Raw genomic sequence first — 26,488 nt, 5'->3', positions numbered from 1 at the left:
CGCTGTCCCTGGTCCTGAACGTTAACATCCCTCTCAGAGCCCACTGCCAAAGCTGTATTCGCAAATTAGGCTTAGTCTGTGACGTAATCCAGCCCCAAACCCTGGCTTGTGCTCTGAGGCATTACATCAATCCTGCTAATTGTATCTTGTTCATAGTTAAAATAAAAGGCCGCCTTCCCTGAGGGGCAGCGGTCCAGCTCTTCCTCCGGGAGGGAGAACCCGCCACCTTTGGCCCTTCCCGGAAGCCAGTAGGATCAGCAGCAGGAGGGAGGGAGCCATCGTCAGCAGTCTTTGTCACACTCGCAGGTTTGCCTCCGGCATTCCCTTTTCCCACCTGGAGAGGAGAGGGGTCCGTGGGGGGTGTCTTTCCTTGCCTGGTTTTGATCTGTGGCCCTCCAAAACTGGGAGCCCCTCCCTCCCAAGTGGGACCTTCCCAAATTTGAAGGGGCGGTTCTTAAACAGCATCCCTTGATCGAAAAGAAATCAGCGTGAAAAATGGTCCTCGCTTAATGACCGGTTGCTTAGGGACAGTTAGAGGTTACAATGGAAACGCCCCCTCCCCCCAAAAAATAAAATAAATGGGATTCAAACTCCTTTTACCCCCTCGGTGAAATAGGTGACAAATGAAGAAATAAATTTTGGCTGCTCAGAAACCAATCTGCATTTATGGTTGTTTGCAAGTCTCCTGCAGACCCCTGGCCACAATTGATGACTTTTTGTTTTCTGCTCAAAATTGTTTATATTCAGGCAAAAAGAATGCCCCATTGTGGACGGCTTTGTTTGGATAATGACCCTTGCAAAAAATTTCATAAACTCTTGTCAGTTGTAAGTCAAGGACCACCCCTAATGCTATATGGGAACACGGGCACCGTGCTGTGTGATGCAAAGGGCCGGGCCATCTGATCTTCCCGGCCCCCTCCGGTCATGTGGACCTCAAACCCCAGCATCCCCAGCCAGCCTGGCTTTTGCAGGGGATTCTGGGAGCTTCTCACTGTTACCCAAGTTTGCGCCGACGTGCTTTGTGTTCCCACGTACCGCAAGTGACGGTGTCTTTCCTGACGGAATAGAAATATTTCTCCATTTTGGGTTTGCAGTGGCACCGCGACAGGGCCTGATAGCAGCAGTCATGAACTCGGCAGCACCTGGAAGCAAGGAACAGAGCCACAATTGTGCGGACAAGGTAACAACGTCACTGTATCCGTCTCGGCATCCGGGGCCGTTGGGCACCTGCCTGGGACAATATTTTGAAAGCAAACTCTTAAAACGTGAGCGGAGCTGGGTGGCTTTGTGGTTTTCACAGGGAATAACTTGTTTAAGGTCACTTCGGGACCCGGGGCCGTCTCTGGTTCTTGAATTTTATCCAATGTTACTTTGAACGGTCACGGGTCTGCTGCAAAGTCTGCCACTTCGGGTCCCATGTCCCCTTGGTATGTGGGTGCACTTGTGCCTTCACATTTGCCTGTGTTGCCTGCAACATATATTTGACAGGGTGGGCACAGAGCTTACAGCCTGGGTGATATTTATCGTGGACGTAGGCTGGAGAAGGACGGGAAACGACTTCTCCCAAAATTTGAATTATGGGCCCTCTTTCAAAAATTGCATGCCAGCATTCATGGCTGAGTTTCTTATAAAGGACTACATTTCTCCTAGGATCTATAATGGGGCCCTCACAACGATCGAGCAATGTGTGATTTCTCGATGAAATGATCCTGTGGAAATGATTTAAGTTCCCCTTGGGGAGGCTTGGGGCTGGCCAGGATCCTGCCAGTTTGGGGGAGGTTGATTTCACTGAGTTGCCATGGATGCGGAGTTTTAGCTACTTGCAAGTGTTTGTGGGTGCTTTCTCTGGAGAGAATGAGGCTTTCCCTGTGGAAGTAACGAGGCATGTGAGGTGGTCGAGGCCCTCCTGAAGGGAACTGTTCCGCCTATTCTCTTTCCCATACCAAGGCTTTGGCTCTGACGATGGCCCCACTGATGTAATCAGAAAGAAGAAATACAAGGATTTCTTGTCATTCGCGGCTTCTCTCTTTAGAGGAGCCCGTCTTTGTTCAGCTGAATAAACACGTAAAGCTTAAAGGCAACTTCTGGATACGTGTATTTGTTTTACCAAGAAAACCTCAGAACCTGCGCAGCAGCTCCTTTCTTTGTATTGCGGTTTTTAAAACTTCCTCCAGCATTTTCTTCTTGTATAGTCGTGACATTTGTCCCCTGGAGCAGCGATTGTCTTTTACGCTCCCTTCGTAGCCTTCCTATCGGCTGCTGCTCCAGAACCATGCTCCAGAAGTAAGTGGGGTTAGGTGAGGGGCTGGGGGCCTTTGGCTCCCTGCCCTTAGGGATGATTCTTCCTCTTCACCCCTGGTCAAATTCCAGAACCAGAGGAAAACAACAGCCTTTTTGACTGAGACAAGGGCATCGCGTTCAGCATTAAATGAGCCCCTCGGAAACCTTCCAGGTCTTTGGGGCGAGTGGCCATTCTGTGTCAGCTGCAACACTCAACCCTTTGGAAGGCTTCATGGGTGGTCTTCGCCTTACTCATCAATTTCTTTACCTTCCAGTCTGCCCTATGCCCCTTTCAGTTTGTGCTTTGCTTGCTAAGTTACAAGCCACCATCTTTTTTCTTAAGCTTTTTTTTATTACTTCTTTTTTCCTTACATACATATGTTAATTTTTCAACCAGCGTGCAGTCTGGGTTCAAAAAACGCTAATACATAGTCAAATCCTACTCTTTGGTTCTTTCCTCTAGCCATTTCTAGAATGACTCCCAGCTTTGGTAGTATTCTGCTTCTTCTTTGTCTTCCAATCTCACAGTTAGTCTGTCCATCTCAGCGCATTCCAATATTCTTTTAATTACTTCTTCCTGTGGTGCTATTCCCTCATTTTTCCAGTATTGCGCGAAAGTTATTCTTGCTGCTGTTGTAACATGTAGAACCAAAATATAAACTTTGCTGATTAATCTTTTCTGGTATTATACCTAATAAAAAAAATTCAGGATTAAAAATACTACATGCTCTCCCCACATTTTTTCTAACCAAGCGTGTATTTTTTTCCAATAAGCCTTTGCTTTACCACATGTCCACCAGATATGATAATACGTGCCTGGATTATGTTTACATTTCCAACATCTATCTGATACATTTTTAAACATTTTTGCTAATCTTGCTGGTGGCAGGTGCCATCTATAAAATATTTTATATAAATTTTCTTTATACGCAGTTGACATTGTCAGTTTATAATTTCTCTCCTATGGTTTTTGCCATTTTTCAAGTTCTATATTACAGTATAACCAAAGTTTTTCACCCACCTTGTCATTGTTTCTTTAGTTTGTTCGCTTTCCATCTCCAAAATTAACACAAAGTTATGCATTTTCTTAATTAAGTTTCTCATCAGAGGTTAACAATATCTTATCAAATACAGTTTGTTCTTTATAAAACCCATACAGTTTCACATCTTTTTCATATCTATTTTGAATTTGTAACTGTACCCACCATGACAGGTTGATGCCCTGATTTTCCAGTTCTTGTTTCGATTTTAATGTCCCATCAGTATTTAAAATATCTCTATATGTCCAATTGTTTTCAAAATCTGCCAAATTTGGATGTGAAAAAGCTTCCGTCGTTGATAGCCACCCTGGAATTTTTACATACATTTTAGTTCTGATTTTTTCCCCATACTGTTATCAAAGCATTTCTAATATAGTGATTTTGGAAATACGTACGAATTTTTTTTTCCGTACCACAAAAAAGCGTGCCATCCCAATTGTAAGTCATGTCCCTCCAAATAGAACAACCTTTTATTCCTAAGAGTGATCCATTCTTTCACCCCTGTTAATACAGATGCTTGATAATACAAAGCCCACTCGGGTAGTCCAAAACCTCCATTTTCCTTAGCTTCTTGCAACGTTTTCATCTTTCCTTACCAAACAAACTTCAAAATTAATGAATTTAACTCTTTGAAGATTTTTTTCTCAAGTTTTATCGGAATTGTTTGAAATAAAAATAAGATCTTAGGGAATATATTCATTTTAACTGTAGCAACTCTTCCTAGTAATGACAGTTGTAAGTCCTTCCACTTTTCCAAATCTAATTTTGTTTCTTTCAATAGCCTTATGTAATTGTCTTCTTTTATTGTTGAGCATTTGGCTTATAAATGTATACCCAAATATTAACCGTTTTCACTATCTGTACCTCTACAGTATTGATTCTGACAATTGGTTTGGTTTTTTTTTTTGCTTATCCGTGAAATTCTTTACTATTATCTTAGTTTTTTCTTTGTTTATTTTTAATCCCGGTATTTCTCCATACTGTTCTATCTTTCCCCACAATTTGGGAATCATCTCCAGGGTTTCTTCCAAAATAAATACTAAATCATCAGCAAATGCTTGTAGTTGATATGTTTCACCCTTTGTCCCCAACCCTTTAATTTCTGTATCTTGTCTAATATTTCTATTTAAAACTTCCAAAGTGAAAATGAATAACAGAGGGGATAGTGGGCCTCCTTGCCTTGTGCTTTTTCTTATTTCAACGCTCTCAGTACGTTCTCCATTCACAATCACTTTGGCTGTTTGTTTATTATACATTGTTTTTACCACATTTATAAAATTCTGTCCAAAGTCCATTATTTGTAATTGGTGAATCATAAATTGCCACGAAAGATTATCAAATGCCTTTTGGGCATCTAAGAATGTTAGTGCCATTTGTTTCCCTGGATGTAGCTCATAATATTCTAACACATCTATTATCACTCTTAGATTGTTTTGCCTCTGGTAAAAAGCCGTTTTGATCTGGATGTATAAATTCGACTAAGTATTTTTTCAATCTCTCCACCATTATTGAAGTAAAAATTTTATAATCCACATTGAGTAATGAAATCGGTCTACAGTTCTTAAGCTGAGTCAAATCAGAATCTTCTTTTGGTATTAAAGTAATGTTTGCTTCCATCCATGTAGTTGGAAGTCTAGCTTGTAATAAAAGTCCATTGCAAACGTTTTTGAGCGGTTCACTTAGTATTTATTTATTTATTTATTTATTTATTTATTTATTTATTTATTTATTAAATTTCTATACCGCCCTTCTCCTAAAGGACTCAGGGCAGTGTACAGGGCAATAAAGTGCAGCATACAAAAGTTAAAAGGAAATTAAATTAAATTAATTGTCCCTAACAATAAATAGTTAAAATAAACTCAAACCCTTAGTCCAGGCCGGCCTGATCAAACAACCAAGTCTTCAGGTCACGGCGGAAAGAGCGAAGGTCGGGAGCCATCCGGAGCTCAACAGGCAGTTGATTCCAGAGGGCGGGCGCGCCCACAGAAAATGCTCTCCCCCTGGGGGCCACCAGCCGGCAATCCCTGACCGACGGTACCCTGAGGAGGCCCTCTCTGTGGGAGCGCACAGGATGAAGGGAGGTTGATGCCGGCAGCAGGTGCTCCCGTAAGTAATCCAGACCCATGCCATTTAGGGCTTTATAGGTCATCACCAGCACCTTGAATCTCACGCAGTGGGCAACTGGAAGCCAATGCAGCTTGCGGAGGAGAGATGTTACATGGGAGTATCGGGAGACTCCCATTACAACTCGCGCGGCTGCATTCTGCACCAGTTGAAGCCTCCGAGTGGTCCTCAAGGGCAGCCCCATGTAGACAGTAGTATCTCTTGTAGGTTCTTATATAGCTTCGCCGTCAGCCCATCTAGACCTGTTTTTTTTCCATTTTTTGTCTTTTTATGGCCTCTGATATTTCCATCATTGTAACCCTTTCATCTAACATAATTTTAAATGTCTCTAAAATCTTTGGGAGATTATTTTCTTCCAGATGTTTTACAGTTTTCTCTCTTGAAGTTTCCTCCTTGTCATACAATTCCTTACAGTATTCTTTGACTATCTTTTTTATTTCTTCATTTTTTATTGTAAGTGACCTTTCCCATCTAGTAGGTTATGTATCGTTTTCTTTTCTTTCTGTTTTTTAAGTTTATAAGCTAACCATCTTCCCGGCTTGTTAGCATTTTCGAAAAAATTCTGTTTCGCTCTGTTTATCTGTTCTGCCACTTTTTCTGAGTCCAACAGATTTAATTTATGTTTTATTATGTCCATTTCTCTTTTCAAAGTCTTTTTTGTGGATTTTTTTTGCAGTTCTAACTCTAACTTTCCAAATTCTTCTTTTAATAACACATATTGCTGTTTTCTGTTTATTTTTCCTTGCCATATATGTTATAGCTATGCCTCTAAAGTACGCTTTAGCTGTATCCCATACGTTTTATAATGTTGTATCTTCTTTTTTATTTTCTTTGAAGAAAAATTCCATTTCTTTTTTCACTAACTCTATAAATTCTTTTTCTTTTAATATGGATTGATTTAAAGTCCACCTTGGCCTTTTTTGTATTCCTTTCCAGGTCATTTTCAAAGAATTATCATCTGCCCTTGTGCCTATTTCTATTTCAATGTCCTGTATGTTCATTCTCACGTCAGCAGTCATCCAAATCACATCTATCCTTAACCAAGATTTTTGACTATCACATTCAGCATTAAATGAGCTGCTTGGAAACCCTTCCTCAGAAACGTTCCAGGTCTTTGGGGCGAATGGCCATTCTATGTCAGCTGCAACACTCAACCCTTTGGAATGCTTTATGGGTGGTATTCGCCTTACTCATCAATTTCTTTACCTTCCAGACTGCCCTATGCCCCTTTCAGTTTGTGATTTGCTTGCTGAGTTACAAGCCACCATCTTTGCTCGAATGGCTAAGCCTTGTATCAGGCTACCAAGGAAACGGTTCGCCTTATATGTGGCTGGGGTGGCTGCTGGAGTCCTTACTCAGACCCTTGGTAGTCGGTCTCACCCAGTGGCCTGTTTCTCCGAACAGCTTGATCTTATTGCTCAAAGATGGCCAGCATGCCTTATTTATTTATTTATTTATTTTAATTCCATTTATATCCCGCCCTTCTCCGAAGACTCAGGGCGGCTTACAATCTAAGAAGCACAAACCAATGTGCTTAGCAATAGCAGCCTTCATTCTATGTATATGCCTGCTTATTAGGGCTTTCGCCCCCCCCCCCCCGCAAGCGACATTTTTACAAAGTCAGCTTATTGCCCCCAACAATATGGGTCCTCATGTTACCTACCTCGGAAGGATGGAAGGCTGAGTCAACCTTGAGCCTGGTGGGACTCGAACCTGCACTAATTGCAGGCAGCTGGTGTTACTTAAGGAGGCATTAGCCCACTGCTCCACCAAGGCTCTTCATGGGTGGTATTCGCCTTACTAATCAATTTCTTTATCTTCCAGTCTGCCCTATGCCCCTTTCAGTTTGTGATTTGCTTGCTGAGTTACAAGCCACCATCTTTGCTCGAATGGCTAAGCCTTGTATCAGGCTACCAAGGAAACGGTTCGCCTTATATGTGGCTGGGGTGGCTGCTGGAGTCCTTACTCAGACGCTTGGTAGTCGGTCTCACCCAGTGGCCTGTTTCTCCAAACAGCTTGATCTTATTGCTCAAAGATGGCCGTCATGCCTTTGGGCTGCAGCAGCTGCCGTTCTGCTTTTGGAGGCTGCTGAACAATTAACTTGTGGGGCTCCTACCACAGTGGAAAATTAGCATCCAAGGTGGGGCCATTGGCTTACAGCCTCCTGTCTGAAGCAGTATCTGATTGTTCCCCTCGACAACCCACAAGTTTGTATCAAGTGCAGGTTCAATCAGCCTGGAATAAAAACACAAGGAAAAAATGCTGGAAGAAGTTTTAAAACCTGCAATATAAACAAAGGAGCTGCTCTGCAGGTTCTAATGTTTGGCTTGATAAAAAAAAATACAGGAAACCAGAAGTTTCCTTTAAGATTTACGTTTTTATTCAGCTGAACAAAGACGGGCTCCTCTGAAAGAGAAAAGCCCCGAATGACAAGAAATCCTTGTATTTATTCCTTCTGATGACCTAAGCAATCCACCCGGCAAAGCTGGCACAGACAAGATAAAGATTTCGCCCAGTAAGTCTGGCGCAGTGTAGATAAGAAGGGAGGAAGCAGAAGTAGCTAAAAATGTTCCCTTTTGGGGGCTTTCCCTAAAGACGTCGTACGTTCCCGGGTGGGTTAGGAAATGGGGTGTTTTCCTTGCTGTCTTTTTCTGACCCTGCATCCATGACTCTGGAAGTGCCCAAAGTCAGCAGGTCCATCTGCACCTATCCAGAATTGATACTTCCTTTGCTGTCTCCTAATTCCGGGTCAACAGAGCCTCTGGCAGGAAAATTTTCAATGGGGAGTAAGAGTTCTTCTGACGTAGGGATACACACTCCTGCCATCAGCCACTCCTACTCTCCGGGCGGTGGCGTGAAAAGGGATCGGGCCCTCCCCTCCTCTGGTACAGTCTTCCTCCCTCCCCCCACTGTAAAAATGCTTTGTGGAAGAGAAGATTTGTCGTTGAAAGTGGTTCCATGAGGACTAGAACCTCTAATGGCTTTTTTACAGCCTCTCTGTGTCTCTGTTTCGGTCCCCAGGTTTTCAACTTGACTCTGTATCCTAGCTCAGTGGAAGGAATCCTCTCTAATTCCTTTATTCAGAACCTTGAGGACAATAATGTTAATTTTCTGAAGCTCCCAAATTGACAACAGGGAAGCAGGAAATCTTGATGGGGCAGCCGGAGAGGCAGGTTTCCTATCTTGTGTTTGCATTATACACAAAGATGCGTAATAAGAGAGAGACTGCAAGCTGATTGAGTGCAAAGCTGGCACCTGTTTATTACTCAGTATTGCATTCAGAATAATAGAGTAACACAACTACGATTGTGTAATTGGAGGGTTTTTTCCCGGCCTGCAGAGACTTAGCATTTCTCTGAAACCCCCTTGCATTTAAACCTCAGGTACACCTTATATTTCTTGTTGTATGTCTTCAGATTCTCTCGGAAGCAGATTGCCGCGGCCCTGTCACACTCACAAATCTGTTTCTTGCACGAGGTGCTGCTTCCTGCAGGCAGAGCAAACCCTGGTTAATCCTGCCCACCCTCTCAGACAGCTCAACCTAGGGCTGCATATCCTGGCCTGTCCACCAGAGGGCAGGCAAGATGCAGGGAATCTTGATTGCGGCCCCCTGGTGGACAGGAGTTTTGCACCCCAGAGCAGCTTACACTGCAGGCTGCCCAAAGATGATGAAAAGATCAACCCCAGCTTCGATCTGGCTCGGGGAGCGTTTGAACCCAGGTCTGTGCATCTTGGAGAAGAAACGGAGGTAGTGACAGATTTTATTTTCCTGGGCTCCAAGATCACCGCAGACGGGGACTGCAGCCAAGAAATTAAAAGACGCTTGCTCCTGGGGAGGAAAGCCATTGCAAATCTAGACAGCTCACTAAAAAGCAGAGACATCACCTTGCCAACAAAAGTGCGTATATTCAAGGCTATGGTCTTCCCAGTTGCAATGTATGGCTGCGAAAGTTGGACCATAAGAAAGGCTGAGCGCCAAAGAATTGAAGGCTTTGAACTATGGTGCTGGAGAAGACTCCTGCGAGTCCCTTGGACTGCAAGGCGATCAAACCGGTCAGTCCTAGAGGAGATCAACCCTGACTGCTCTTTAGAAGGCCAGATCCTGAAGTTGAAACTCAAATACTTTGGCCACCTAATGAGAAGGAAGGACTCACTGGAGAAGAGCCTCATGCTGGGAAAGACTGAGGGCAAGAGAAGAAGGGGACGACAGAGAATGAGGTGGCTGGATGGAGTCACTGAAGCAGGAGGCGTGAGCCTAAATGGACTCCAGAAGATGGTAGAGGACAGGAAGGCCTGGAGGAACGTCGTCCATGGTGTCGCGATGGGTCGGACACGACTTCGCAACTAACAACGACTGTGCATCCACTCACCACAGACGATAGCCCCGTTCTCCCGGTGGTATTCGTATCTGTTCGTTTTGGGACTGCAGTCGGACAGTTTCGCGTAACAGCAGCTATGCACGAAGCAGCAGCTGGAGGGAGGGAGGGAGGGAGGGAGGGAGGGAGGGAGGGAGGGAGGGAGGGAAGGGGCGGGGCAGTTAGCCAAAAGAGGGTTCCCCGTCCAGCAGTGGGGGTGAGTTGCTGGCACCCCAAGATTGGAAAACGATTGGGGTCCCCACCGGTCCTGCAGAGAGGCTCCCTGGTCCCAAGAACCCGTGTGAAATCAGACGCAATGGGGATATTTTGCAGAGGCAAAATGGTCTGTTTCTGTGTTTGGGGTGTGTGTGTGTGTATGTGTGTTTGTGTGCGTGCGCCTTCTCCAAGATGGTTCCTTTCCAACATCCGGAGATGTGACAAATTCTGGATGGCGACTGAGGACGATGGGAGCTATTCTGGCGGCAGAGGAAGGGACTCTTCCACGCACAGATGGTCCTTGCCTTACAGCCACAGTTGAGCCCATTGCTGAGCAAGACAGTCGTTAAGTGAGTTTTGCCCCCTTTTTATGACCTTTCTACCCACTGCGTTTCTTAACTTAGCAGTTCTGAAGGGAATCTGGCTTCTTCCCCCTTGATTTTGCTTATCCAGAGTTTGCAAAGGGGCATCACGGGAGCCCGGGACACTGTAACCGTCATAAACATGAGCCAGTTGCCGAGTGTCTGAATTTATTTCAGCCTACTCCCCCCCCCCGAAGGGAAGAAGTCTTCCTCACGGCCTTGCGGGAGGGCTTCCACCTTCTGCTCATTGGGCGTTACGGGCTTACCGGTCGGTGGCGTCCTTTGGCTTGCCTTTGCTCCCCAAGCCGCAGTGGCATCCGTACAAGGAGTAGGAGGTAATAGGGTTTTTCTCCGTCTCCTCCTGGATCATCTTCCCAAATTCGATCACGCTCCCCTCGACTGGAAAAAGAGAGAAAGTTTCAGCCTCCCTCGGCTTCTCGGTAGGGTTAATGTCAGATGCCGGAAGTCCTCGCTTAACGACCACAGCAAAACGTGATGTGGTGACATCATGCCTCGCTTAACGGTGAATTTTCCTGTCCTGATGTCGGTAAGTAAAGTCAAAGACAACCTGTAACGCCTCCGTTTTACCTTCTGCAAAGAGAGCAGAACTAGTTGCCCATTTTACTGTTTTTCTTCACTCACCGCCTATCAGGCACACGGCCACTATCCAGAGAATCCTCATCCTCCTGAATCCAGACCTGGAAATGAGCAGACCCCGTTAATGGCCTCCGCTGGTGAAAAGTCTGGAAAGTGGCCCTAGAAGGGTCACTAAACAAACGGCTGTAAGTCAAGGATAACCTGCAGGCAAGCATCCGAAGGAGAAGCCGGGCAGGGGGAAATGGCCAAGATGGGGCTACTTACAGCTGGCAGCCTTGTCTCAGAGTTGAAGGGGGTCCAGAAGCACCTCCAGGCTCCCTCTGCTCCTCTGGCCCCCGAAGACGCGGCTGGCACCTTTTATGTGGCAGGGGAGGGACTTCCCCACTCCTCCCGGCAGGTGAGCCTCGCTGTCACCTGGCGGGCCACCTTCAGAAAGCTCTCCGGGTGGCTCCCCTTCCCGTCTCCAAACGAGGAACCTGAACCTCCGTCCCTTGGGGCAGCCTCGGGTGGCAGATGGAGTTGGGGTCTCGTGGGTGAGATTGAGGAGGGGGCATGCAGCTCTTGAGTAGGATCCCTTAAGAACAGGCAGTTCTCTGTTGGGTCCACCCAACCGCAGAGCATTTTCCTAATCTGGGTGTGCCAGATGTTTGGGTAAAATGAAGCCATAAGTTGGAATTCGTTCCTGGGACCTTAAGGCCTTAAAACAGCCAAGTGAATTTCCGCTTCTTCCCAACTGCTGCGTTTCATAGCACTGACGAACAGTTTTGGAAACCTTGAAAGGGGGTCTGTCTTGAGGGACCCCCTCTTTTCAATTCCCCAGTGGTGGATTAATCCATTAGAAATAAATCCTGCAATTTAATGTAGTCCTCGAATTACAGCCAGAACTGAGCAGCAAAAACCCCATACTCCTCCTCCTCCTCCTCCTCCTCTCTGCAGCCCCCCTCCCTTCTACCACTGATTATCTTACCCCGTAGTGTCATGAAACACCTGCCAGGCAAGCCCCAGGCTCAGAGGGCACCCAGCACCCACCAGCCTCACTCTGGTGTCAGTGTGCCCCCAGGTACAAGTTTGTATCAAGTGCAGGTTCAATCCAGCAACCTCTTCCCCAACTGGAACAGGATGGGGATCATTACTGTGTGCAAAGTATTACTGTAGTATTTACTGGCCAGCCGGATTTAACTTTTTTCCTTCCCATACCAAGGCTTTGGCTCTGACGATGGCCCCACTTTATCTCTGACATTACCCAGCAGGAGTCTCTGGCCCTGGGGATTTTTTTTTTATTGAAAAGTTTTACAATACATTTTATCTTTAACAATCCCTCCCCCCCTCCCTCCGCCCACCCCTTCCTAACCCTCCCTAATCTTCCCTTCCCTTCCCCCCTCCCCCCTCCCCGACTTCCCAGAGCTAAGTACAAGGTATAAAAGCAAGAAGCAATCATAAACAACCATATGCTAACAACAATAAACTATTAAGTCTATCGCACTCTAGCTCATATGAAATAACTACAAGCAATACTAATATCACATAAAAAAAAACTTATTCAAATGCTAAGTGAAACTTTTTAGTCCCATATTTGTTCTGGATATAATCAATCCACTTTTTCCACTCCATAATATAACGTTGTTGCGAATGATCTTTCAAATAAGCCGAAATCTTTGCCATTTCCGCCAGGTCAGAAACTTTTAGAGTCCATTCTTCTATAGTCGGGAGTTCCTCCTTCTTCCAATATTGACCTACTTAGAGTCTTGCTGCTGTAATTAAGTTCAACATCAACTTAGTGTCCACAACAGTAGTATCTGTGATTATGCCCAATAAGAACAATTGCGGACAAAACTTTATCCTTTGCTTAAATATCTTCTGCATATTCCACCAGATTTTAATCTAAAAAGCCTTAACCTTTTTATAGGTCCACCATATATGAAAATACGTTGCATCTTTGCCACCACATCTCCAACATTTAGGTTGATAGTTCGGATACATACTTGCAAGCTTTTTAGGATCTAAATGCCACCTATAAAACATTTTGTAAAAGTTTTCTCTTAAGTTTTGAGCTTGTGTAAATTTTACGTTCCTCACCCAGATCTTTTCCCAAGTGTCCATTGTGATAACTTCTTGAATATTCTGAGCCCACTTTATCATACAATCCTTAACAAGTTCTGTTTCTGAGTCAATTTCTATCAATGCAAGATATATCCGTTTGATATGTGCCGGACCCTGATTTCTAATTTGCTTTACCAAATTTTCATCAATCATTGAAAAACCAATTTTCTGGTCTTCTTTCCACCTGGCCCATAATTGACCATATTGAAACCAAGTTTGAACAATCTTCTCATCTCGCAAAAGATTATACGGCTTCAAACACCATACGTTCCTCTCCAAACTTAAGAACTCCTTGTACGTAGTCACATCATGTTTGAAGCCAACATTTATGTTTTCTATTGCATGTTTCGGAATTGCCCACAACGGTATCTTGTAGTCTAACTTATGTCTATACTTTTTCCAAACTCTCAGCAATGCCTGTCTTAAAATATGCACTTTAAACACATTATCTACCTTCTTATCATACAATAAATATGCATGCCAGCCAAATAACAAGTCGTGGCCCTCAAGATTTAATAATCTCCCTTGTGTCAAATTAATCCAATCACTTATCGCTGACAACGCAGCAGCTTCATAATATAATTTAAAGTTGGGCATTTTAAGACCACCTCTTTCACGCGTATCCTGCATAATCTTAAGTTTAACTCGTGGCCTTTTCCCTGCCCATACAAATTTATTGATACCCCGTTGCCATTCCTCCAAATTTGTATCTTTTTTAAGAATAGGTATCATTTGAAATAAAAATCTGGCCCTGGGGATTGTTTGGCAGCTTCCTTTGGCCCTCTTTGTTCAGCTGAATAAACACGTAAAGCTTAAAGGAAACTTCTGGTTTCCTGTATGTTTTTTATCAAGCCAAACTTCAGAACCTGCAGAGCAGCTCCTTTGTTTATATTGCAGGTTTTAAAACTTCTTCCAGCATTTTTTCCTTGTGTTTTTATTCCAGGATGTTTCCACGCTTAATAGAGGGCGTGCAAAATAAACACACACACACAAGCAATTGCTGGCACCGCTGGCATCACACAGGCCGAGGGAGAGAGAGAGAGAGAGAGAGAGAGAGAGAGAGAGAGAGAGAGAGAGAGAGAGAGAGAGAGAGAGAGAGAGAAAGTGTATTGTGTTTGCTTTTCATTGGCTGCTCAAAATAGCTTGCTTGGGTGTGGACACAGGACACCCCAGTTTAGGCTTCATGATCCCATTTCTGGCTTGCTGGGAGATGGACCGGACGGTGGACTCCTTTTTTGGAGACCAAATAGCAGCCAGGCCTCGGCTTGCATTTCACTTAGTGAATGTTTGAAGTTACCGTGAAGAGAGAGACTTAAAACCGTTTTTCACACGACCGTTGCAGCATCACCTGATCAAAATTCAGACACTTGGCAACTGACTCATAGTTATGATGGTCACAGTGCTCCAGGGTCATGTGTAACCCTTTTGCGACCTTCTCACGAGGGAAGACAATAGGCAAGCCAGATTCACCTCACAACCAGGTTATTAACTTATCAACTGCAGTGATCCCACAGTCCTCAGTGATATTTTCTTTTAGGAAGAACATAAAGGAGTATGTGCTAGAGTTTGTTATAGGGGCACCATAAATGCCTTAATGACTAGCCCCCCACAAGTGTCCAGAAAGACGGAGACGGCCAAGGGAAGATGCCATCCAGCACTGAGGGGGAGAGCACCCCCTGGGGGACGGGGCAGGGGTGACCCGGGCTGGAATTGCCCGCAAGGGCCACTCAGGCGATGGCTACCCTCTCGGTCAGCCTTCCAGTTCTGGTCTTTGCCAGTGCCAACTTGATCCAGTTTGGCCACATCATCGAACACTTGACCGGAAGACACGCCCTGATTTACAATGGCTACGGCTGCTACTGCGGGCTGGGCGGCTCCCGGCAGCCGGTGGACACCACCGATTGGTAAGGGGGGGCCCTCGGGTGGCCTGGGAAGGGCCCCAGCTTCTCCTCAGCTAAAGGGGCACCTGTGGATCTAAGGAGCGTCTCCAGAGCCCCCCTCATTTCTCAGAGGGAACCTCCGCCCACCTCTGCTTTCTTTCGCATCAGGCGGGCACCAGCCGGGTGGCAGGTAGTCCTCAGTTTACAACTGTTCACTCAGTGACCGTTCAAAGTTAGAGTGGATTGCAAAAAGAGACTTAGGATCATTTTTCACCTTCAGAACCAGCGTAGCATCCCCTTTTGGCAATTGACTCATATGTACGACGGTCGCAGCATCCCAGAGTCACACAATCCCCTTTTCAGACCTTCACTTAACCACCCTGTGGCTGACGTAAGGACTGCAGTGGTCCACTTAGCCACTGTGGCAAGAAAGATCGCAAAATGGGGCAAAAGGCACTTAATATCTGTCTCACTTAGCAGCAGCAATTTTAGTGTTTACTGTGGTCATAAGGCGAGGACTGCCTGTATCCCAGAAGGTGCCGGGGGCAGATGGGGTGGCAGGGAGAAGCAGTCACGAAATGGGAATTTTATTTATTTGTTAAACTTATTTGTCGCCTCTCTTGCTGTGGGACTGCGCTGGGCGGTTTAATGTAATTAAAAATGAAGGCCACAGAAAAGGCTCCTAAACCTAAGAAAGAGAACGAGTAAGTAAACAAAGGTACACAAGTGGAAGTAAATACATCAATACCACTTGGGAAGTACACAGGTGGGAGCATTTGGGGTGTCTGCCGTTCAGGAGGTTTTATTAAAGGATGCTTCCCCCTAAAATTCAAGAACCAGAGACGGGCGGGGCGGCCCCGGGTCCCGAAGTGACCTTAAACAAGTTACTCCCTGTGAAAACCACAAAGCCACCCAGCTCCGCTCACGTTTTAAGAGTTTGCTTTCAAAATATTGTCCCAGGCAGGTGCCCAACGGCCCCGGATGCCGAGACGGATACAGTGACGTTGTTACCTTGTCCGCACAATTGTGGCTCTGTTCCTTGCTTCCAGGTGCTGCCGAGTTCATGACTGCTGCTATCAGGCCCTGTCGCGGCGCCACTGCAAACCCAAAATGGAGAAATATTTCTACTCCGTCAGGAAAGACACCGTCACTTGCGGTACGTGGGAACACAAACCACGTCGGCGCAAACTTGGGTAACAGTGAGAAGCTCCCAGAATCCCCTGCAAAAGCCAGGCTGGCTGGGGATGCTGGGGTTTGAGGTCCACGTGACCGGAGGGGGCCGGGAAGATCAGATGGCCCGGCCCTTTGCATCACACAGCACGGTGCCCGCGTTCCCATATAGCATTAGGGGTGGTCCTTGACTTACAACTGACAAGAGTTTATGAAATTTTTTGCAAGGGTCATTATCCAAACAAAGCCGTCCACAATGGGGCATTCTTTTTGCATGAAAATAAACAATTTTGAGCCGAAAACAAAAAGTCATCAATTGTGGCCAGGGGTCTGCAGGAGACTTGCAAACAACCATAAATGCAGATTGGTTTCTGAGCAGCCAAAATTTATTTCTTCATTTGTCACCTATTTCACCGAGGGGGTAAAAGGAGTTTGAATCCCATTTATTTTATTTTTTGGGGGGAGGGGGCGTTTCCATTGTAACCTCTAACTGTCCCTAAGCAACCGGTCATTAAGCGAGGACCATTTTTCCCGCTGATTTCTTTTCGATCAAGGGATGCTGTTTAAGAACCGCCCCTTCAAATTTGGGAAGGTCCCACTTGGGAGGGAGGGGCTCCCAGTTTTGGAGGGCCACAGATCAAAACCAGGCGAGGAAAGACACCCTCCCCCCACGGACCCCTCTCCTCTCCAGGTGGGGAAAGGGAATGCTGGAGGCAAACCTGCAAGTGTGACCAAGACTGCTGACGATGGCTCCCTCCCTCCTGCTGCTGATCCTGCTGGCTTCCGGGAAGGGCCAAAAGTGGTGGGCTCTCCCTCCGGGAGGAAGAACTGGACCGCTGCCCCTCAGGGAAGGCGGCCTCTTATTTTAACAATGAACAAGCCACAATTAGCAGGATTCGTGTAATGCTTCAGAGCACAATCCAGGGTTTGGGGCTGGATTACGTCACAGACTAAGCCTAATTTGCGAATCCAGCTTTGGCAGTGGGCTCTGAGAGGAATGTTAACATTCAGGACCAGGGACAGCGGCAAGCCAATGAGGGAGGCTGGCTTTGTTCAGTTTATGTTTATGTTTATTGGACTTATATCCCGCCCTTCTCCCATAGGACTCAGGGCGGTTCACAAGGAATTTAAAATAACAATACAAGAATACAATTACAAAAGTTAAGAAGAATTAAAATTAATTTAATTTAGTTCTTGAATAAAATGAAACCCCTGTTAAACTCCAATTAAAACCCAATTAAAATAAAATTAAAATTAAAATTCTCAGTCCTGGCCGGAAAGCTCAAAGAGCCAGGTCTTCAGGTCCCGGCGGAATGAACGAAGGTCAGGAGCAGTCCTGAGTTCTACGGGCAGCTGGTTCCAAAGGGCAGGCGCCCCCACTGAGAAGGCCCTCCCCCTGGGTGTTATCCACCGGCAATCTTTTGCCGGCGGTACCCTGAGAAGGCCCTCCCTGTGGGAGCGCACAGGACGAAGGGAGCTTGATGCCGGCGGCAGGTGTTCCCTCAGATATCCCGGACCCAAGCCATTTAGGGCTTTATAGGTCATCACCAGCACCTTGAATCTCACCCGGAGGGCAACCGGAAGCCAAAGCAGTTCACAGAGCAGAGGTGTTACATGGGAGTATTGGGAAACCCCCATCACAACTCGCGCGGCTGCATTCTGCACCAGGTGAAGCCTCCGAGTGGTCCTCAAGGGCAGCCCCATGTAGAGAGCGTTGCATTAGTCCAACCGGGAGGTCACGAGCGCATGAGTTACTGTGCGTAGGGCATCTCGGTCCAGATAGGGCTGCAACTGGCGCACCAGGCAAACCTGGGCAAAGCCCCCCTGGTCATGGCTCTTATATGATGTTCAAAACTGAGCCGCGAATCCAGGAGGACGCCCAAGTTGCGGGCCCTATCAACAGGCGGTAACACCTCACCCCCCATCATTAAAGGTGGAATGGACTGGTTAACCCGAGATGCCGGCACGCACAGCAGTGACAGTAGGAAATGAAATTGGGCACATTTAGTGACCAAATTGTGGTTGGTCCAATTGAGGTCATAAATCAAAGACTTTCTGTAATATTCCTTCATGCATTCAGTTGGCATGCTGCAGTGAAAATGACAATGTATCAATCGCAGGACATCACTAATAAATTAACTTTCATCGTGGTTTAAAGCAGGTTTCTCCAAACCTGGCCAGTTTAAGCCTTGTGGGTTCCCACTCCCAGAATTCCTCAGCCAGCCAGCATGTAATTCTGGGAATTGAAGTCCACAAGTCTTAATGTGGCCAGGTTTGGAGAGCCCTGGTTTAAAGGCCACAAAGTCCTGGTTCACGTGAGACAAACCCAAAAATCTAGTTTGGGATGCTTCTCACTTCCCGGGATTTCAACCATCATTGTTTTCCAGAGTTGACCATGATCCATGGAGGCTTGGTGCAACTTTACCGCATGGTCACTGAAGTACCCGAATCACCTGCTCCCGCTACAGTTACCGCTGGGGAGAGATCCAGTGTGGGGGGTTGAGTTGGGTGTAGGAAGCTTGCAGGAGCTATCTTGGGACACGCACGAACGCACACACATACAAACACGCACAAACACAGGGAGCAAGACAGAGAGATCTGCTCTCTGGATCAGCAACCCCATCAGCCCCGATCCTGGGAATCTGCTTTCTAGAACAACTGTAAAGGAGGATTTTGAAAGATCCCAGCCAAAGCTGCCCACCAGACTAGAATTCCCGGCCCTTCTAGGTTTCCTGGGAATTTATACACGGGGAAGATCGGCAGGCAGCGTTCACACGGCCCTCTAAACACCCCTCCAAATTCAGCAAGAATAAATCTGAGGGGGAAAATGCAGCCACAAGGTGACTCCGCAGGCAGCCTGATGGGTGAATTCAGCACCTGGCTGGGATCCAATTTTTATTTCTTTATTATGAAGTTTATCTGCCACCCATCTTACCGTAGAGGGTTTTGCAACCATATTTGTACAGTTTTGTTTATTTATTTCTTATGAAACCTATTTGCCGTCCATCTTGTATCAAATGACTCTGGGCGCCTTGCGGCATAAAAAGCATTAAAACTATCCAATATAAGAAAAGCATACAAAATAAAATCATTTTAATGCAAGATGGCAAAGGAGGGAGCCAGATACACGGGGAGGGGGTCAGATGGGATGAGTTCTTAATTAGTCAATTTGAAGACATTGCAGGCTCATCAGTTGGAAAGGGGGTCAGACTAGAAGACCTCTAAGCTCCCTTGCAATGCTAGGCTTCCCTCAAGGGCACTCCCTGCCTTCTCCTGCACCCCCTCTCCCCCCTCCTCAAGTCTTTCCCCTTGGGGTCCCCTCTCCTACACTGATGGGTCTCTTCGATTGCAGGCAGCAGTGCCAACTGGTGTCAAACCAGAAATGGAGAAATAAAAAACTCTCTTGTCCTTGTGTGGGGAGACTCTGGTCCCACACATCTGAGACACACAATTTTTCGCACAAAAAGGGGAGGTAACGTATTGCCCCGACGTTTAGGGCCGAGATAGCAACCCCAGAGGGCTCCTCCAGCACCTGAGGATCTTGAGGGGGCCGGGTGGGTCGCTGGGAGGGCATATTTGCATCCGATGGGCCAAACTGTCTGTACCTGGGGGCACACTGACGCCAGAGTGAGGCTGGTGGGTGCTGGGTGCCCTCTGAGCCTGGGGCTTGCCTGGCAGGTGTTTCATGACACCACGGGGTAAGATCATCAGTGGTAGAAGGGAGGGCTTGGAGACGGGAAGGGGAGCCACCCAGAGAGCTTTCTGAAGGTGGCCCGCCAGGTGACAGCGAGGCTCACCTGCCGGGAGGAGTGGGGAAGTCCCTCCCCTGCCACATAAAAGGTGCCAGCCGCATCTTCGGGGGCCAGAGGAGCAGAGGGAGCCTGGAGGTGCTTCTGGACCCCCTTCAACTCTGAGACAAGGCTGCCAGCTGTAAGTAGCCCCATCTCGGCCATTTCCCCCTGCCCGGCTTCTCCTTCGGTTGCTTGCCTGCAGGTTACTCTTGACTTACAGCCGTTTGTTTAGTGACCATTCTAGGGCCACTTTCCAGACTTTTCACCAGCGGAGGCCATTAACGGGGTCTGCTCATTTCCAGGTCTGGATTCAGGAGGATGAGGACTCTCTGGATAGTGGCCGTGTGCCTGATAGGCGGTGAGTAAAGAAAAACAGTAAAGTGGGCAGCTAATTCTGCTCTCTTTGCAGAAGGTAAAACGGAGGGGTTACAGGTTGTCTTTGACTTTACTTACCGACATCAGGACAGGAAAATTCACCGTTAAGCGAGGCATTATGTCAAATCTTGTTTTGCTGTGGTCGTTAAGCGAGGACTGCCAGCATCTTCCATTAACCCTACAGAGAAGTTGAGGGAGACTGAAACTTTCTCTCTTTTTCAAAGCTGAAGGGAACCTTTCCCAATTCGGGGACATGATCAACAAAAAGACGGGGATATTTGGTATAATGTCCTACATCTATTACGGATGCTACTGCGGCTGGGGGGGCAAAGGCAAGCCACTGGACGCCACTGACCGGTAAGCCCGTAACGCCCAACGAGCAGAAAGTGGAAGCCCTCCCAGAGGGCCATGAGAAAGACTTCTTCCCTTCGGTGGGGGTGGAGGAGGCTAAAATAAATTCAGACACTCGGCAACTGGCTCATGTTTATGACGGTCACAGTGTCCCGGGCTCCCGTGATGCCCCTTTGCAAACTCTGGATAAGCAAAATCAAGGGGGAAGAAGCTGGATTCCCTTCAGAACTGCTAAGTTAAGAAACGCAGTGGGTAGAAAGGTCATGAAAAGGGGGCAAAACTCACTTAACGACTGTCTTGCTCAGCAATGGGCTCAACTGTGGCTGTAAGGTAAGGATCATCTGTGCGTGGGAGAGTCCCTTCCTCTGCCGCCAGAATAGCTCCCATCGTCCTCAGTCGCCATCCAGGATTTGTCACATCTCCAGATATTGGAAAGGAACCAACTTGGAGAAGGGAGACACACAAACACACACACACAAATGGACAAACAGAACATTTTGCTTCTGCAAAATATCCCCATTGCAAATGATTTCACATGAGTTCTTGGGACCTGGGAGCCTCTCTGCACGACCGATGGGGACCCCAATCGTTTTCCAATCTTGGGGTGCCAGCACCTCACCCCCACTGCTGGACAGGGACCCTCTTTCGGCTAACTCTCTCCTGCCCCCTCCCTCCCTCCCTCCAGCTGCTGCTTCGTGCACGACTGCTGTTACGGGAGAGTGAAAGGCTGCGACCCCAAAATGGGCACCTACTCCTACAGCTTTCAGAATGGGGATATCGTCTGTGGTGAGTGGATGCAGAGACCTGGGTTCAAATGCTTTCCGAGCCAGAACCAAGCTGGGGTTGATCCTTTCATCATCTTTGGGCAGCCTGCAGTGGGTTCGTGTAAGCTGCTCTGGGGTGCAAAGCTCCTGTCCACCAGGGGGCCACAATCAGGATTCCCTGTATTTCGCCTACCCTCTGGTGGACAGGCCAGGATTTGCATCCCTAGGCTGAGCCATCCGAGAGGGTGGACAGGATTAACCAGGGTTTGCTCTGCCTGCAGGAGGCGACGACCCATGCCTGAGGGCTGTTTGTGAGTGCGACAGGGTTGCGGCAATCTGCTTTGGAGAGAATATGAATACGTACGACAAAAAATATATGCTCTACTCATTATTTGATTGCAAGGAGGAGTCAGAGCAATGCTAAGTCTCTCCAGGATGGGAAAAAACCCTCCAATTACACAATTGTAGTTGTGTTACTCTATTATTCTGAATGCAATACTGAGCAATAAACAGGTGCCAGCTATGCACTCAATCGGCTTGCAGTCTCCCTTATTACACATCTTTGTGTATAACGCAAACACAAGATAGGAAACCTGCCTCTCCGGCTGCCCCATCAAGATTTCCTGCTTCCCTGTTTTCAATTTGGGAGCTTCAGCAAATTAACATTATTGTCCTCAAGGTCCTGAATAAAGGAATTAGAGAGGATTCTTTCCACTGAGCTAGGATACAGAGTCAAGTTGAAAACCTGGGGACCGGAACAGAGACACAGAGAGGCTGTAAAAAAAGCCATTAGAGGTTCTAGTCCTCATGGAACCCCTTTGCACGACAAATCTTCTCTTCCACAAAGCATTTTTGCAGTGAGGGGAGGGAGGAAGACTTTACCAGAGGAGGGGAGGGCCCGATCCCTTTTCACGCCACCGCCCGGAGAGTAGGAGTGGCTAATGGCAGGAGTGTGTATCCCTACGTCAGAAGAACTCTTACTCCCCATTGAAAATTTTCCTCCTCTGTTGACCCGGAATTAGGAGACAGCAAAGGAAGTATCAATTCTGGATAGGTGCAGATGGACCTGCTGACTTTGGGTACTTGCAGAGTCATGGATGCAGGGTCAGAAAAAGACAGCAAGGAAAACACCCCATTTCCTAACCCACCCGGGAACGTACGACGTCTTTAGGGAAACCCCCCAAAAGGGAACATTTTTAGGTACTTCTGCTTTCTCCCTTCTTATCTACACTGTGCCAGACTTACTGGGCGAAATCTTTATCTTGTCTGTGCCAGCTTTGCCGGGTGGATTGCTTATGTCATCAGAAGGAATAAATACAAGGATTTCTTGTCATTCGGGGCTTTTCTCTTTCAGAGGAGCCCGTCTTTGTTCAGCTGAATAAAAACGTAAATCTTAAAGGCAACTTCTGGTTTCCTGTATTTTTTTATCAAGCAAAACCTCAGAAGCTGCCCAGCATTTTGGGCGAGCCAGGCTTCCAGGAGAGGTGCTTGGTCCCAGGGAGGCTCAGGAAAGGGGGAGGCGCCAAGAGCGCTCCGGGATTTCCTGGAGGTGCTCCCCCCCTTCTTGACTCTTCACTGTGGTTTTTAACAGGAACCAGGTTTTTTCTTCTTGGTTGCCTTTTACTTGCTTCCTGCATACTCAGGAGGGCTGAAGATAACGCAAGATACAAAGATACACATTGCTTTGTTGCACAGGATTGTCTACGGGACTGTGTGTACGTGTAAATGTGTGCTTGTTTCCTTGAATCATTTCCCACCGTTGACCAGAGCTATGCGGAAGGGTTTGCCTTAGCCACACCTAGACCCCCCCGCAAAGTCTGGGGGTGTTTAGAAAGCAAGGGGGGGCTAACCTTGTACTCTTGTGTTCCAACGGGTTGTGTTGAACTTGTGGTTGCTCTGAGGATTGTGTTTGCTCCTTATATATATTTCCCGCTGTTGACCAGGCCTAGGCATGATACTGGTCTTAGCCGAAGGTCAGTGGATCTCTGGTGGCCCAACAGGCTGTGCAAGTGGTGTGAGTGACTTGAACACATGGGCTCAGTCCCAGGAAGACCTGTTAGAAGTAATAAAAAGAAGGAATGTGCCCTCAGCCCCCATGAGTGTGTCATAAAGAACTTTGGTAAGCTTAAAACCCATCGGGATATGAAAGTGAAACTCTAATTAAGTACAATGCTCTCTGTCACCAGGACATACCCACTCTTTGGCCCACGGGGGGATCCATAGTTTGGTGGCTGTTCAACAGGCTGGCTGAGGCCCAGATGGAGTTGGGGTCTCGTGCATGTGATTGAGGAGGGGGCTTTGCACCTCTTGAGTAGGGTCGTTTAAGGCCAGGCAGTTCTCTGTTGGGTCCACCAAACCGCACAGCATTTTCCTAATCTGGGTGTGCCAGATGTTTGGGTAAAAGGAGGCCTTAAGTTGGAATTTGTTCCTGGGTCCAGGTCTTGTCATGCCCTGCCTTCCCCCCACAAGCGTTCCAAAGTTCCTTGCATCACAATCACCTTGTCTTCCAGAACAAAACTGCAGCTGTTTCCTCCAGTGGAGGAGAGTCACACAGCTTTGCTTTTGGACAACCCAATCTGTGGCTTCCAGCCTTGCCGGGGGGTCCCCATGGAACCCTCCGGAGCAGAGAAAAGAGCTGGGAGGTGACCAGCCAAGAGAGGACGGTTCCCCGTCATACCTGGAGAAGGTTTATAGCCCAGCTGAGCCATTGCAGGGATAACATTCCAGGTTCCCCTTGTCTGACTTCTGCTTCCTGCCTCTCTTGGTCTGGGTTCCCCCCTCCAGGCTCTTTTCCCAAGGTGAAGAGGAGTGGGGGGGGGGTAAGAAAAGGAGAAACCCGCTTTGAGAAAGTCCCTTTGTACTCTCCGTCCATCCGCAGCTTCCTCCTTCCAGTGCCTGCTGGATTTTGCAGACTGCAAGGGTTTAAACTCAAAGGTTTAAATGTTTAATCTAGCCCTTTCGGTTTCCAAAATGATGGGTGTCTTTGAGAGAGATTTTTCTCGTGTTCTTTTTCTCCCCTGATTTGGGAAATGCAGCTCGGTTGCCAGTAAGAAGTGAAATAAAAGAGAAAAAAACAAAAGGTGAAAATAGTATTTAAGCAGATCCCTACACAAAAAAAAGAGTAACAAAGATTAACCAGGAATGCCGAGAGGATAAAGATGATCAAGGGTAATTAATCAAGGAGAGAAGCAACCTAGAAATAAGGATAAATTTCCTGACAATGAGACCAATTGACCAGTGGAACTGCTTGCCTCCGGAAGTTGTGAGTGCTCCATCACTGGAGGTTTTCAAGAAGAGACTGGACAGCCCTTTGTCCGGAATGGTGTAGGGTCTCCCTTTTGAGCAGGGGGTTGGACTGGAAGGCCTCCGAGGTCCCTTCCAACTGTGTTACTCTGTTATGAGTTATTTGTAAAATCGATAAAGGCAGCCATCTGCTTCCCCTTCTCCTCCTCTCCAGGCACTTACAGAGATGAGGCTGTCTCGCGTAGCCGCGGTGTTGGGGGCGAGCAGTAAGTACCGGTAGCTTCTGGGGTTTCGGATCATCCTCCCTAAACGTCCGTGCTTTTTCTCAGGCTTGGCTGTCCCAAGGGTGCTTTTTCAAAAGGAAGAAAGTCCAGTTGCCTTTTGGAAAAACCCCTTGAGGACCTTCTGCTTTCTTTCCCCTGACTCTCCCAGGCCTTTTCCTTTACTCTCCAGTGTTCACTTCCTCCTCCTCCTCCTGTTTGAGTTTTCGGTCTTACTTAGTTTGGGAATTCTGCCTGCATTCGGAGCACCAAGGATAGCAAACTGCTTCTCTGCCTGCCTGCCTGCCTGCCTGCCTGCCTGCCTTTTGAAAACAAAAGCAGAAGCATTTATGTATTAAAACATGGGTTAGGCTTAGACTGGCTGGCTGGGGACTTCTGGGAGTTGAAATCCACCCACGCTGGCTTGCGTGACCTTTCTGGAGTCCTCTTGAGTACTAGCCTCTTTCCCCTCTCTTTGCAGTGTTTGCCCTCACCGCCAGCAGCTTCCTCAACTTCAAGCTGATGATCCAACGGATCACGCAGAAGAACGTGCTCATCCATTTCAATGGCTACGGCTGCTACTGTGGGAAGGGCGGGCGAGGGAAGCCCAGGGACCCCACAGACACGTGAGTGCGGCCGCCAAGCACGGCTTCCCCTCCCCACTGCCACCAACAGCCCCCCTGCCCCTTTTGGACCCGGCTTCCAGAGGTTGCAGGACGCCCCTTCTGCAGCACCCAAACCCTCTCCGCGTGAGTTGCGGCTCCAGACCTTGAAAGGGTTTTAATAACAATTAAACACATTTCAGGTTTAAAACACTAGGAAGGAAAAAGACTTTAAAAGAGTTTCTGTGCAGGAAGAAAACTTTTTGTGTCATTGTGTCTTTTTTATTTCTCTCTCTCTCTCTCCCTCCCTCCCCAAAATCTGGCTTTTGCCCCCCTGGTCCAGGTGTTGCTATGACCTCGACTGCTGCTATGAAAATTTGCACCACCAAGGTTGTCACCCGTTCATTGACCACTACAGATACCTGATTATCAACAACAGCGTCCTCTGCAGTGAGTTCTCCCAGGTTTTGTGGCATTCACACCAACAAATCTAAAACAATTTTGCAGGGGGGAAAAGAAGGGAAGGCTCTGAGCCCCTTGTGCTGATTCTCTCTTCTCCGGCCCGCAGAGTACAACAACAGATCAGTGTGTGCCACCTTGGCATGTGAATGTGACAAGCATGCCAGTTTGTGCTTCAAAAGGGAAGCGCCAACCTACAACCGCAAATTGCGACATTATCCCACTGTTTTGTGCAAAGAGTCAACTCCCAAGTGTTTTCCTGGGCCCGGGTTTTGACGGGGGGGGGGGGCTCTGAGCAACCTGCAGCTGCCAGATGGACGGCATTCAGCCTGGCCAGCGTGGCCGCACCCCTCCAGGAGCCTGGGGTGTGTGTGTAAATAGAGACCTGTGCTTGGGTTCTCCCAAACCTCAGTCAAGGACTGGAAGCCTCTCTCTCTCTCTCTCTCTCTCTGTGTGTTATGAGCGTGTATAATAAACTTTTTTTTTCTTTTAAATTGTTCATGTGTCATGAGGAGGCTT

The 26,488-nt window shown here is 47.3% G+C and overlaps 3 protein-coding genes and 1 long non-coding RNA gene across 8 annotated transcripts in view; 2 read left to right on the top strand and 2 right to left on the bottom strand.

Moving 5' to 3' along the window:
• The window catches only part of OTUD3 (OTU deubiquitinase 3), a 55,750-nt gene extending 33,813 nt beyond the window's left edge, over positions 1-21,937 (top strand). The window contains exons 8-13 of one of the 4 annotated variants that reach the window (XR_014028186.1): positions 14,837-14,978; positions 16,004-20,054; positions 20,218-20,273; positions 20,515-20,647; positions 21,327-21,427; positions 21,687-21,937. The gene's annotated coding sequence lies outside the window, so the exon portion shown is untranslated. Of the gene's footprint in view, positions 1-14,836; positions 14,979-16,003; positions 20,055-20,147; positions 20,274-20,514; positions 20,648-21,326; positions 21,428-21,686 lie in introns of all 4 variants that reach the window. The other 3 variants (XR_014028188.1, XR_014028185.1, XR_014028187.1) reach the window with 3 other exon arrangements.
• LOC308675677 (basic phospholipase A2 homolog) lies at positions 1,115-26,452 on the top strand. The gene is made up of 5 exons (XM_081341165.1): positions 1,115-1,180; positions 24,863-24,914; positions 25,390-25,534; positions 25,854-25,960; positions 26,079-26,452. Exons 1-5 carry the CDS (start codon positions 1,127-1,129, stop codon positions 26,243-26,245), a joined length of 525 nt encoding a protein of 174 aa, XP_081197291.1. The 5' UTR covers positions 1,115-1,126; the 3' UTR covers positions 26,246-26,452.
• Positions 1,191-6,918, bottom strand: LOC308675685. Its single transcript, XR_014028199.1, has 3 exons — positions 5,186-6,918; positions 3,486-3,627; positions 1,191-2,910 (listed from the first exon to the last, which is right to left on the bottom strand). It is a non-coding gene; the product is annotated as an uncharacterized lncRNA (long non-coding RNA).
• On the bottom strand, positions 8,681-11,450 carry LOC308675679 (basic phospholipase A2 homolog ammodytin L). 2 transcript variants are annotated; one of them, XM_081341170.1, is made up of 5 exons: positions 11,239-11,450; positions 11,020-11,075; positions 10,644-10,776; positions 9,815-9,915; positions 8,681-8,931 (listed from the first exon to the last, which is right to left on the bottom strand). In XM_081341170.1, the coding sequence occupies exons 2-5, from the start codon at positions 11,057-11,059 to the stop codon at positions 8,789-8,791; spliced, it is 417 nt and encodes a 138-aa protein (XP_081197296.1). In that variant the 5' UTR covers positions 11,060-11,075; positions 11,239-11,450; the 3' UTR covers positions 8,681-8,788. The 2 variants fall into 2 exon arrangements, with proteins under 2 accessions (XP_081197296.1, XP_081197297.1); XM_081341171.1 differs by having other exon boundaries at positions 11,020-11,145; positions 11,239-11,436.
• Positions 26,453-26,488: the final 36 nt, after the last annotated feature.

The sequence above is a fragment of the Vipera berus genome, assembly GCF_964194415.1.
Source record: "Vipera berus genome assembly, chromosome: 17".
NCBI lineage: Eukaryota > Metazoa > Chordata > Lepidosauria > Squamata > Viperidae > Vipera > Vipera berus.
Note: the sequence above shows the minus strand (reverse complement) of the source record. Positions and strands in the feature narration are given on the sequence as shown.